Source organism: Pogoniulus pusillus, chromosome 3 (assembly GCF_015220805.1).
Source record: "Pogoniulus pusillus isolate bPogPus1 chromosome 3, bPogPus1.pri, whole genome shotgun sequence".
Classification (NCBI taxonomy): Eukaryota; Metazoa; Chordata; class Aves; order Piciformes; family Lybiidae; genus Pogoniulus; species Pogoniulus pusillus.
The window spans coordinates 24522048-24535622 of record NC_087266.1 but is presented as its reverse complement, the minus strand read 5'-3'; the positions used below and the strand labels follow the sequence as shown (position 1 = coordinate 24535622).

The 13575-nt window shown below is 40.0% G+C and overlaps 1 protein-coding gene across 2 annotated transcripts in view; it reads right to left on the bottom strand.

The window, feature by feature from the left end:
- Window positions 1-13575, bottom strand: part of B3GLCT (beta 3-glucosyltransferase) — a 67873-nt gene that overhangs the window by 6567 nt on the left and 47731 nt on the right. For both annotated transcript variants that reach the window (XM_064172745.1, XM_064172754.1), the window contains exons 9-14: window positions 12721-12852; window positions 12536-12605; window positions 6729-6842; window positions 5803-5902; window positions 4776-4895; window positions 1820-1964 (exon numbers count right to left, since the gene is read on the bottom strand). In XM_064172745.1, coding sequence (XP_064028815.1) covers window positions 1820-1964; window positions 4776-4895; window positions 5803-5902; window positions 6729-6842; window positions 12536-12605; window positions 12721-12852 — 681 coding nt within the window. The remainder of the gene's footprint in view (window positions 1-1819; window positions 1965-4775; window positions 4896-5802; window positions 5903-6728; window positions 6843-12535; window positions 12606-12720; window positions 12853-13575) is intronic.

Below are 13575 nucleotides of genomic sequence, written 5' to 3'. Positions count from 1 at the left end.
CACCGTCCCTGGAGGTGTTCAAGAAAAGACTTGGTGCCATGGTCTAGTTGACTGGCTAGGGCTGGGTGCTAGGTTGGACTGGATGATCTTGGAGGTCTCTTCCAACCTGGTTGATTCTATGATTCTATGATTCCCATTTCTCTAAATAGTACATGCAATCAGGAAGATAATTTTAATATAGGAGAAGCTGATAATTTACATACCAAACATCCCCCCCACTGCCCAACAGCAACTTCAAATTCCATGGCAATTTACTAATTCTCAAGCAGTCTGCTATCTTAATCTGAGCTTATATTTAGATACACAGGTCTCACAGATTTTAAACTATGTTAGCATTTGAAAAACACTGAACATTACATTAATTTAAATGCTGACTTAAAAGAAAAAGATGTGCAATGTTTGGGAAAAATCCTAAGTGCTTCTTCTCTTTAATGCCATGGGAGGAAGGTAAAAATGTTTTAGTTTATGAAGCAGCAAATCTCTCTGGGACCAAATATATCACATTTTCCACTGTGACACTACACTTGGACCACTAAATAGTCTGGAAGGCAGAAAGAAGATTCAAATCTATTCCAATCCACTTCTCCCAAATGAGAGAATATACAACAACATTTTTTCCCCCTTGTGCTAGCACAGAATCATAGAATGGTTTAGGTTGGAACAGGCCTCCGAAGATCAGCAGAGGGTAATTTCATCATACTTGCACTATTCTTCAGAATCCACTGCAAAAGCAACAGTTCTGGAAATAATTGTACTTTTTTTGTCTTCACTAATGAGGTATTTCAGAATAGTAAACACTGAATCCATAGAAAAATGGCAAAGTAGAGAAAACATACTGAAAAATTTCAGTCTCCATTATCTGAAGTAAAAAAGTATTGTGGTGTGGGGCTTTGTTTGTTTTGTTTCATTGTGTTTTGGGGGTTCTTCTTCTTTTTTTAGATGACATACCACAAATATTCAAAGTATGTGGCTCTAAATGTTATTTGTTTTTTAAAGTTCCCACCTCTGCATTTTTCATGAAGTGTAGTCACAAAGGTAACTGAAATATCTTACAAACTATTCAAGCAGTATCTTACAAACTATTAAAGCATTGTAGTAAGCCATGCTTGGGAATATTCTTTCTTACTTGTGATGGTTTGGGCTCTTACCCGCCCCCCCCACTTTTTTGGAATTGCCCCATCTAACTCAGAAAGGCCTCCAGGAATACAAATGAAGCTATTTATTTTACAGCAGCAAATATACAAGCAGCTATTTACAATATATACAGTTATATACAGAAACATACAAAGGATAAACAATACAGAAGCACAACTCCCCTCCCAGAAACCTGAGTGCCCAGGAGGGGCTCTCAAACCACCCCAACACCTTCCCCGGCCCCTCTCAACCTTACCCCAGTTCCCAGGAAGAATAGAGGTGCAGCCAAGAGGTTAAGAAGGAAGGTTAGTGGCAGTGGGGTTAAGGAGATGTGACTAGGTCTGAAGGCAAAGGCAGAATGAAAGACAAAATGGAGAGTGTTTACTTCTTCTCCCCAGAGGTCTCAGCGTGACTGTGAGAGAAGAGACAACCATGTTTACTTTTTCACTGCCCATTATCTAGTTCTTTTACCAAAACATTCCAGCTTGCTTCAAACTAGCACATTACTTGATCAAACCTGTTCTGGAGAGAAATAGGTACAACAGCAGCATCTTGGTTACTGCTATTAGATATCGACCAAGTCTGCAATATCCATGAGTTTGCAGTATTTATGAGTTCTGGTTTATGGCCATACTTAAAAGAATGAAACATATTTTAAATATGAGTAAAAAAATAACTGTCTGACCTGATGGAAAAGTGGACTATGTGTTATGGGGATTCCTAAGCCACTGAAACACATCCCAAGGACCATATCATCAGGCGCGTCCATGCTGTAACATCGGCATTTGCTAGCAAGCAGCTTCTGAACAGCTCTTCTGCTGAAAACCATCCTGGATAAACAAACAGCAAATTAAAATACAAAAGACAACAACTACTAGAGAAGACAAATGGCTGGAATTAGTACACATTACTAAATTATATAAAACAGAAAGAAAAAAAATGTAGTCCTCTGGTACAAAATACCTGAAATGTTAAACTTTCAGTATTGACAAGTAGTGCAAGAAGTGTTTTCTGTAAGGTAATTACTTTATATAATGAATATTAATTACACCAATTATGCCAATTGCTGTTATTCCAAACAAATAGTTAGCTACCCACCATTTTTACTGCAGCTTACAATTCCTCCTAAATTTGGCTAGGACTTCAAATGGCTATTCTCATCTATTTTACTCAGATCTACTGTCCAGTTAGTTATCATGTAGCAATTCAATGAAAAGAACTCTAAACCTGAACTGTCATTCCTTAAATACTTATTCCTTAAATCTCCATAGATCATCACATGAAGTTCAAAACCAAAAGGACAATCAAGGCCATTTTTGTCCATGCTCAGACACAGGAAGAAAACTGGAACAGACATTTCCATTGTGACAATTTGTGTCACCAGGTGTGCTGCTTCTCGCTCTCCTGCAAACTCCTTAACAGTTTGGATCGCAAGGGCATTTTTAAAGCAGTTGTCCCAACTGTCTCTGTTTACTACACTTTAAATCACACAGTAAGATGGTCTCCAAGCACACAGAATGAATTCTATCAGATGAAAAAAGGCTGCATGATGTGTGCCCATGTTGCCAAGAAAGCCAATGGCATCCTGGATTGTATTAGAAACACTGTGGCCAGCAGAAACAGAGGTGACCATCCACCTGTACTCAGTACTGGTGAGGCCACACCTCAAGTACTGCGTTCAGTTCTGGGCCCCTCACTATAGAAAGAGTATTGAGGTTCTGGAGTGTGGCCAAAAAGGCCAATGGGATCCTGGGCTGCATTAAGAGGAGCGTGTCCAGTAGATCAAGGGAGGTTCTCCTCCCCCTCTACTCTGCCCTGGTGAGATCCCATCTTGAGTACTGCATTCAGTTTTGGGCTCCCCAGTTTAAGAGGGACAGGGAACTGCCTGAGTCCAGTGGAGGGCGAGGATGATTAGGGGACTGGAACACTGCCTTAGGAGGAGAGGCTGCAGGACCTGGGGCTTTTTAGTCTGGAGAAGACTGAGAGGGGATTTAATAAATGTTTATAAATATCTGAGGGCTGGGTGTCAGGAGAAGTGGGACAGGCTCTGCTCACTCGCTTTATGTGACAGGACAAGGATATAGGGATATAAACTGCAGCAAAGGAGGTTCCACCTCAACAAAAGGGGGAACTTCTTTACTGTAAGGGTCACAGAGCACTGGAACAGGCTCCCCAGAGAGGTTGTGGAGTCTCCTCTGGAGACTTTCAAGGCCTGTCTGTATATGTTCCTCTGTGACCTGAGCTAGATTGTATGTACAGTCCTGCTCTGGCAGGGGAGTTGGACTCAATGACCTCTTTGGGTCCCTTCCAACCCCTAATATCCTGTAATCCTTTGTGTTATCCTGTGTCCAGAGAAGGGCACCAAGGCTCATGAAGGGCCTGAAGCACATGGTTTATAAGGAGCATCTAAAGGAGCTGGGGTTGTTCAGTCTGGAGGAAAGAAGACTGAGGGGAGACCTCACTGCTTTCTACAGCTACCTGAAGGAGGGTTGGAGCAAGGAGGGGGCAGCCTCTTCTCCTTGGTGGCAAGCAACAGGACTAGAAGAAATGGTTACAAGCTGCACCAGGGGAGGGTTAGGCTGGATATTAGGACATATTTCTTCACTGAAAGGATTATCAAACAACAGAATGGTCTGCTGAGGGAAATGCTGCAGTCACCAACCCTGGATGTGCTCAAACAGTGTGTAGACCTGGTGCCTAGGAGCATAGTTTAGTCTTGACCCTTCAGTGCTGGCTCAAAAGTTGGACTGGATGATTTTTGAGGTCTCTTTCAGGCACATATTCTGTGATTCTGTGTCAGAAGAACATGTGCTGCAGATAACTGATAATAGGCACCCAGCACACAGAACCAGGCAAGCCAAAAGGAGAACAGTGATGCAGATAACTGGTAATAGGCATCCAGTTTACAGAACCAGTCAAGCCAAAAGGACTCCTCCTGAAACACATGCCACCCTCAACTGTTGGCTCTACAAATCCATTCCTGATAGGCAGCACAACCTCTTACTAGTTAGGACATTTAGGCCCTTGAGCACCATTACATTTTAATTGTACTAGGAAACACCACTCTTTCTATTGAAAATAATCTATGCTTGTGGCAGTTGCAACCACCCCTACCCAGGCAGGACCTTGAGGTGAGGCTTGTAAGGAGACCATTTTTACCAGTTTTTTATTTCTGGTGCCCCCAAGTCTAAGGTCCTTCTGTTTGCTTGGAGAACGAACTCATTGAGAACAGACCACAGTCAAACCAACATGGGTATAAATGGAGTTCTGCATGGAGAAGAACTCTCTGGCTCTTGCTCCACAGAAGCAGCTTCTACAGCTCACAGCTTTGCCCCTTTAAAACAGATCCCAAGGAACCTCACACCTCCCCAGTCCTTGGTGAGTACGGATAAATATATGCATCCGTGGGAGATTTTCCTTTCATGAGAGAGTTGTGCGCACATTTTGCACCAGCATTTTCCCAACCAAAGCCCAAATCTGTAATTTGATTGTGCTGGAAGGAGAGCAGATTTAACTGCAACAAATCAGCGGCTGTTAGCCTCCAGTTTTGTGTGCCTCCTTCACGACAGCGCTGTCATTCAAACCATTTTCACTCAAAGCAGGGACTGATGTAGATCTCAGTAGGAGTTGAAATAAATTACCCTCCTCCACCAGTGATGTAACTGTATCCTCCTGTTCCCAAGCCATAGCCATAACGTTCTCCAAGAAACACTGCTTCGTTTGGGTCATAGCAGCTGAGTAATTTTCGGAGTCTGGAGATACTACAGTATGAAAATCCATCAAAAAAGAAAAGTTTACAAATCACAGGGAGGCTCCTTCTGAAGCAGACAGTGCTAGCTTAAGTGACAGTCCAGTACAAAGCATAAAAATTAGACGAGCAATTCAGAAAGTCTACAAAAAACAGACATACAAACTGTTGAACTGAACTTTGCTGTGAGAGAGGACTGCTAAACAATGAACAAGCTTAAAAGTTCTTTCTGCAGCAGGCAATGTTTCTCAGCAAAACTGTCACACCTCATGGTTATTTCTTCTGAGCAATGGTACAATTTTTGCAAACTATCTTTTCTCCCCATGAATTGAAAACTAAAAAGGTGGATTTCATTATACAAGTATGGCTTTATGTACAATTGTAGCCTCTTCCAAATTCTTCTGCACATGATTTAATGTATTGTCCTGAACTATTACTTCTCGTATTCATCACCTGCTGGTTGATCACTGTGCCTTATTTTGCTCACACTGCATAGTTTTCATGTGAATGGGAACTTACTTTCTAATAAAGGTAAGTCCATGGACAACTGTTCTAGGTGGCTCCAACAACTTAGCTTATGGAACCTGTCTTACAACACAAGTATGTGAGGAACACATCTTGGAAAGTGTATTATCAAGTGCCTACAACCAATAACATCAAAGAAACCTATGCTGAAGAATCACAACAGGAGATCACATTCAGGCTACAGGATTACAGAAGAACATCTATCAACTCACAAGATTACATTGTTCTTAATATTAGTCAAGAAATGCCAAAAGTAACTTTTTTTTTTCCTTATGGCAATATAAAGCTATATAAATAATAAGCCATCTGTATCTCTTAAATACAGAAGAGGTGAATGCTGCTAAAACTCCTACTGACGTGAACTGTGGTGATTCCTGAGGTGCTGTGATGTATACCTTATCAGTGTGTCATCATCCACTATGACTAGCCAAGGAATTCTGGGAGAGCTATGATTCAAAAACCTTTCCAAAATGGCAAAAGTTTTCCCACAGTGACCTAAATGAAGAGAAATAACAGAATACAGCTGTAAATAAAATGAGATTTTGTAATAAAGAATTCTTAAGTAAATATTTTACTGCACTACGCAAAGCATTTTGGAAATGACTTGGCAAAACATCTGAGGTGCAAGTTTAATCAAATCTTTCACTCTGCTCCAACACTTATTTGTTGGAGCAAGGGCCACAAAGATGGTCCAAGGGCTGGAACACCTCTGCTATGAGAACACGCTGAGTGAGCTGGGGTTGTTCAGCCCGGAGAAGAGAAGACCCTGGGGCCACCTTGTAGCTGCCTTCCAACATCTGAAGGGATCCCACAGGAAGGCTGGAGAGGAACTTTTCATAAGGGTGTCCAGCAATAGTACAAGGGAGAATGGCTTCAAGCTGAGGGAGAGTAAGCTTAGACTGGATCTAAAGAAGAAGCTACTCAATATGAGGGTAATGAGACTCCGGAATAAGTTACCCAGGAAGGTTGTGAATGTCTCCTCCCTGAGGGTGTTCAAGGCCAGGTTGGATGAGGCCTTGAGCAGCTGAGTCTAGTTGTGAGGCAGCTGTCCTGTCCCCTTTTGGGATGGACTTTTGAATTCTCTTGCAAATTTTACTTACAGTTAATACACTAATCTTTAAGACTGTTAACAACAGATGAGCTGCACTCTCCACCCATTTCCTCTGTGGCAAAAGATCTCCTTTAGTTTAGGCTGCACAACTGTGCCACAGAAATTCAAAATTCAGAAGTTATGTACTACATATGAAACATACATGCCATAATGCCACACACATTTACCAACTTCAGACAGCTATTTACACAACAGCAGTTAATAGCTCACCTCTGTCAGTGTTAGGTATGCCTAAATCTATAGTAGGAATGGAGAGGTCTGCATAGTCACTGTAGTATTCAATAAGGGCAGTTTCTCTTTCCCAAGTCTGCTTTACCACTGGTACTGCAAAACAATGGTGGACATTGAAACAAAGTAACTCGGTTAAAATAAATACTTGATCAAAACATGTATACATCCTGTTAACTGCCATATTTATTTACATGGTAACCAAAAGCTTGCTTCAAATGCACCATCATGGTCCTAAGTGTTCATTTTTTTCCCTTTCCTATAATATTTAGAGAGAGAAACAATTGTACATTTTTATGAAAGCCAGTCAAGGCAATTTCATTTACAGAGTAACTTCTTTTGAATATGACTATAGTTCCATTCGTACTACATTTAAAACTCTGGTATTTACTTTTATACTAACCAAAGTATGGAATCCATTACTTTTACACTTGATATGGCAGACATTCTAGCACATCAGCATGAACACTACTAGAGGCCAATCACCTTTCCAGTATTGTAACTGTTTCATTTTAAAGGCAACACAACCAACTGCAGAGAGTATAAAATATTCTGAATCAAACAATGCCCAAATTAATCTTTTCAAATACCACAGGTGTGTAATGTACATCATATCTGACAGCAGTGATGTACCTGTCATTGGAAACACACTCCATAGAGGGATGTTTATATCATACAACCAGCTTTGATCCCATGGAGATTCTGTGCAAAGGAAGGCTGCTTAATGCTTCTCTGCAGAAGCAATCCCTTTTTTATTAGTTTGCCATTCATTTAAAACTGATTGCATAGGGTTAACGCTCCAGGGGGAGTAACCCTGAACCTGACCCTTGTCTTGACCACTCCCCAGGGGTGGGTCTGAACGCTACCAGGTGATGGTTAGCCCACTCCCCCCTTCCTGTCCCATAAAGGCAGGGGGACTTCCTGTTCTTCTCTCTCTCTGCACCAATCTGCATCACTCCGCTCCCTGCATACCACCATACCACGTGGCCATCACCCACGAGGCAGACAAAGCCACCATCACAATCTCGGGTTGTATTTATACCTTTTGTATTTTGCTTTTCCCTTCCCTATATCCACTGTAACTTCCTTACCTCAGATACCTCTTTTAAGTTATTGTTAAACTTTTTAACTTCCAAATCAAGTGAGATTGATTTATTTGGGTGCGCTTACTTCTCTCTCTCTCTCTCTCTCCATCCGATTCCTTTCTTTGGGAAAGAAGGGGAGGAGGGAAGGGCACTTTATAAAATTGTTAATGGTTCTATCAAATTTATCTGAGTCTCTGGACATTTAAATTAGAACCTAGACACTGATCATACAAAATCCTAATAGTGATGCTACGAATGTTTAAATTAAATCCCAAAGAGAATAACCTATGAGTGACACAAAGAAAAGCCAAATGCTTGCAAGGTGTTTGGATGAGAACTATCAGATTGAAATAATGATTTTTTTTAATTTAAAAAATTAAGTAAAAATTAAATGGTCTGAAAATCTGTGCATTCTGCTGTCATTGTTTGCCTGATTTATGTTCTTTGACATGATCCAGTAGGTCTCACTGGTAGCAGATAGTTCTTTAAATGGAGGAAGTATTTATGTAAGTTCTCTTTGCTGCTATATAACTCTGATGCTTGTGAACAACTCATTTTGCCCCTTGATGGAATCATCAATCACCTAATTTGATGTTTGCTGCTGTATTGGGTTTGCATGGCAAGGTTTTGGTAGTGAGTGGGCTACAGGGGTAGCTTCTCTGAGAAACCGGCAGAAGCTTCACCTGTGCCCAAAAGAGTGAATGCCAGCCAGCTCCAAGATGGACCTGCTGCTGGCCAAGGCCAAACCCATCAGTGACAGCCACAGTGTATCTGGGCTAACATATCTCAGAAGGGAAAAAAGTTGCTAACAACAGCAATTTTAGCCAGAGAGGGGAGTGAGAATATATAAAAGAAACAACTCTGCACACACCAAGGTTCGTGAAGAGTTGGAGGTGCTCCAAGTGCTGGAGCAGAGATTTCCCTGCAGTCCCTGGTGAAGACCATGGTGAGGCTGGCTGTCCCCCTGCAATCTATAGAGGACTTGATGTCAGAGCAAGTGGATGCCCAAAGGAGACTGTGACTCTGGGAAGCCTGCACTGGAGCAGGCTTCTGGTAGGATCTGTGGACTCCTGTAGAGGGGAGTCCACACTGAAGCAGTCTGTCCTGAAGGACTACACCCTGTGGGAGGGACTCATGCTGGAGTAGCTAAAGAAGAACTGCAGCTCAAGGGAAGAACTTGTGTTGGAGAAGCTCATGGAGGACTGCCTCCCATGAAAGGGACCTGACAATGGAGCAAGGAAAGACTGTGAGGAGTCCTGCCCCTGCAGAGGAAGAAGTAGCCAAGACAATTGTGTGATGAACTGATTGCAACCCCCATTCCTCATCCCACTGTGCTGCTGCAGAGGAGGAGGTGGAGAAATTGGAAGTAAAGTTAAGGCTAAGACAAAGGGAGGGGTGTGTGTGGGAGATAGCTTACGGTCTGGGATTTATTTCTCATTACCCTACTCTGATTTGATTAATCATAAATTAGACTAATTTCCCCAAGTCGAGTTTGTTTTTGATGAAAGACACCCCGTCCTTATCTCAACCCATGAGCCTTTTATTGTATTTTCTCTCCCCTGTCTATCTGAGGAGTGACAGGGTGGCTTTGGTGGGCACTTTACATCCTGCTAGACTCAACCCACCTGTTCTTTACATGGAGGAAATATTTACAGAACTTCCCTTTGTTACTAGATAATTCTGATGCTTGCTCATGCCCTTGCTGGAATCATCCACCACCTAATCTGATGTTTGCTGCCTGCCTACTTGTTCATCTTTTTCTGCTCTGATCACAAAGGGATTTGAAGGATTTATTATTCTTGATTGACCAACAGTCAGTCTGACAACACTAAAACAAACTAAAGGTTAACTGTTAACACAGAGTAATAAAAACTCAGTGCATGAGTGGTAAAGGTTTTGTTACCTGAAATAAATATAATTTCACTTCTTCAGTGTTGTGCAATGGCCAATGCTGCTCTTAAATGGTTTTAAAGAAATATAAAACTACCCTCAATTTTTGCATAAAGTATCCAAGGGGAATTATGTTAAAAACAGTATTCACATAACATCATGGTGGAGTTTTGAAATGCAAAGACAGGAATTTCATAGTGCATTAACTCTACCTCCAATGTAATAAAAAGTCACATTACATCACGTAACGTTGCATAATCAGGCATTAACTGGCAGACAAAGCCATGTAAACATTATTTTTTTCCAACTAGAATAAGAAAACAAGTAGGCAGCAAATTATTTTCTCATTTTGTGGAAATGTTCTACTTAATAAAATGCCTCTCAAAAGACCAAAACCAGAAAGCTGTCAGAAAATGAGGCCCCACTACGGAAGCATCAGACACACACAATGCCTCCAGCTTCCCCCAGCAGAAGAGATGAACATATAAAATGCTGTTTTACCTTTCTCCAGTCAAGGACTTCAATTTCAATAGTGCTTCAGAACACAAAGAACTATTTGCTATTACAGACTAAGCCTCTCAATTGCTTTGGTGCAATATGCATTTGTATAACCAAAAAAAGAGTTCACTGAAGCAAGGACCTGAGTCTCATCTCACTAAAATGGTCTAAAAATGGGGCTATTAGCAAAGAGTCTCTCTTTCCCTTGGTTGTTTTGATGGAAATGTCACCATCCAGATTGATGTCTACTGTAAATTGAATCCCACAACACTTTATAATTCCTAACAAATTGTAATGTGCCAAAGAACACCTGCATGAAATTGTGGACTATGAGTTGATTCATCCACATATTAATGCTTATGATCACACAGAAGCTTTAATACTGCACCTACAGAAGGTCACCTCTAAGCTTAGGTCTATTTAATTTCTGCTACTTCTAGTATCTTGATGCATGTTTGCAGTCTTTACATTTATTCATTATACATATACATATTACACCTATAAGGTATGTATAAGGAGAAGTGAATTCTGAAGTAAAATTTAGCTCCTTTTACACATCGAATTCTAAGCTTTAACGTTGCATTAATGTAGTTTTTGGCATACAATAAAAAATGACTTACCAGGTAAAAAGAGCTCTCTGAAGCTGGCATCCATTAATCTTTCAAAATCTTGAGTAAGATTTTCCTCTATTGCATAACACTGGAAGCTGTGAGGAAAGTTCAAGAATTTTCCTCAATCTTCAACAGGTGTTTCTTGAAGGATGTTTATGTTACCTTTTTGAAGCCATATATTCTTATCTTTCTATGTTTGTTTGGATTTTAGTTTTAATTTTGATGTAAGAAAATAGATATGGATCCAGAAAGAAGAACTCTTCAGTGAACTCAAATTACAGGACAGTCAATTTTGTTTTGTCAAAAGCTACTTTAAAGATAGCCGAATTAGGTGATAAAAATGTGCAGTAACTTTAAGGAAAAATAAATCCATTAATCTTATTTTGAAGAAAAAACTCCCACCAACTGGAAAATAGTCCAAATTTAGAAATGATAGAACCTACAGTTTTCAGTGCCTCAGTAAAGAGAGATTTAATTAAGAAAACAGATGTTATCTACATCTTCTCATCAGCTGTGGCAAAACACTGCAAAAATTGTTACAATTATTAGCCATTATTTTTTTTTGCCTATAACCATCACTTCAAGTTATGTTTATGATTAAATTAAGCTGAATGCTGACAATATTATGTACCTGAAGTATTCACGGGCACACAGAAGTCAAGTACATTCCTGGAAATAAATTCATTCCTGCATTTCCTTATTGGCAGACTGTCTAAAACTAAACTCAAATGGACTGGTAGGTGGCATCAAGTAGGAAGAGTGTCTTCTGCTCTATCAGTGCAATTTTTCTTTCCAAGTTCTATACACACTGGATCACTCTCAAGTTAGCTGAGCCTGACAGTGTATTAGCTGATGCTGACTATTGCTCCGTCTTTACTTTCTGTGCCTCTGAGAAAGAAGTTAACACTCACTGGATGTATCTTGTTGGGCTATGCTAGGTCTTTTTGTTTGTATTTTTCACCAGGGACATCACAGTCATATTTTCATGGTGACTACTGCTATTTATGGAACACTACATATTTCCAGATGAAACACACAAGAGTGCTGCACATGTGGGAGACTCTTGATCTGGGCCATGGCTTCGATAATGTAGTACAGAGGATCAGATTTTTTCCAAGAGACAGAATCTCCCATTTCAAGCATTATGAAACACGTGTGCACAGGGTGATGACAACAGCAGTATGACAACACAAGCTGCTCAACCTTTCACTGGAGGAGAGGGCAGGGTAAAAGGAAGGAGGGAAGAGACCCCCTCCTCTTGTTCAGATTTCTCAGCCACCATATAGCTCCATAACTGTCATTGCCAGTACAGGGAACAGAAGTGAACTGATTAGCAGAAGGAATCACGCTGAAGGACATTAAGAGTTGTTGTACTATTAACACTAAAATAGCTCCAAATGATAACAATATAAGCTAACCTCATGTATATTTTAAATTCAGACATTCAAGTTCAAGGTTTTTGCCAGGCAGTTACTAGAAATGAACAACTGACCACAATGTTAAATGTTTTGCAAACTCCTGAAGAACTCTGAATAGCAAAAAAATACTACCTGAAGAATAAGCTGCTTACAGTTCTGAAGCTTTCATGTTTGACAGTGCAAACATTTAATCCCAAGAGCTACACAGAGGACATGTATCAGCTTGACTTTTAAACATTTATTTCATAAACTATATTGCATAGCACTACCTTGACCAAACAACTTACTTCTGTCACCATGAAATTTCCGACATGTTTTTACAGCAACATAAACATCTTCCTTTTTCACTGGCTCGCCCTGTATGAGCAGAACAAAAATTGATGTTTAAATTACAGGCTCTGCCTGTTAACACTTACTAGGCTGTGAATGTCCCTGTATCTACAGAAACAGGTATTTAAAGTATGGTACTTACACAAAGTGGTAGAAAATTCCTGAATGTTGTTGCACAATGGTCAGTCTTGTATGAGTTTACATCGTCTGTGCAGAACTCAGGCACTGGAGTAAGATGTGGTCCTTCCCCTTTCTGCCAAATATAGAGGGCAATCTATCAAAACAGAAAAATCATATCTGTAGTGAATTCTCAGGGCATACACAAAAATTGTATCACAAGACAAACTTAAGGGGAAAACTGAGATGTTGTAGATTTGTCTCTGAGCTGATTAACGAGCTGCACACTTTATTTCTTGCTCACATTTCTAGAGCGAAGATGAAGGGGTTTTTTGCTGCAAAAAAAATTCTACAGACATAGAAATTTCACAGAGCTACAATTAGTTTCATATATTTAAGCACATCAAAATAGCTCATCTTTAACTTCAATAAGAAATGGTAGAATGATTATTCACATCTTTTAAAATAAACAGAAGTCCTTACTGCATTCTCTTTCCAAATTATGTTGATAATTTGAAATAGCTAGGCTTGCTTCATTCTGTGTGGAAATTTTCAGCCTTTCAAAATAGGTCCAATTTTAAATGCTCAAACTCAGTCATGAAACTCTGAGAAGCTATAAAATACCATGAAGAATAATATAACAGAAAATGGTATCTTACAGTAGAGTCTTGTCCATTTTAAATGCAACATTGAAAAAGAAGCCAGACAAAATTTAGTGAAAAAAAGGGTAGAAGCAAAATGGTGCTGTATGGAAAAAAAATACCCCACCCCTTTGTATCTACAGTAAATTCATATTACAAAAACCAAAATCATCTGTACTGCATATCAAGAACGCTTAGACTTGCCCAACATTTCTACTGCAATACTTCTACAATGCTTA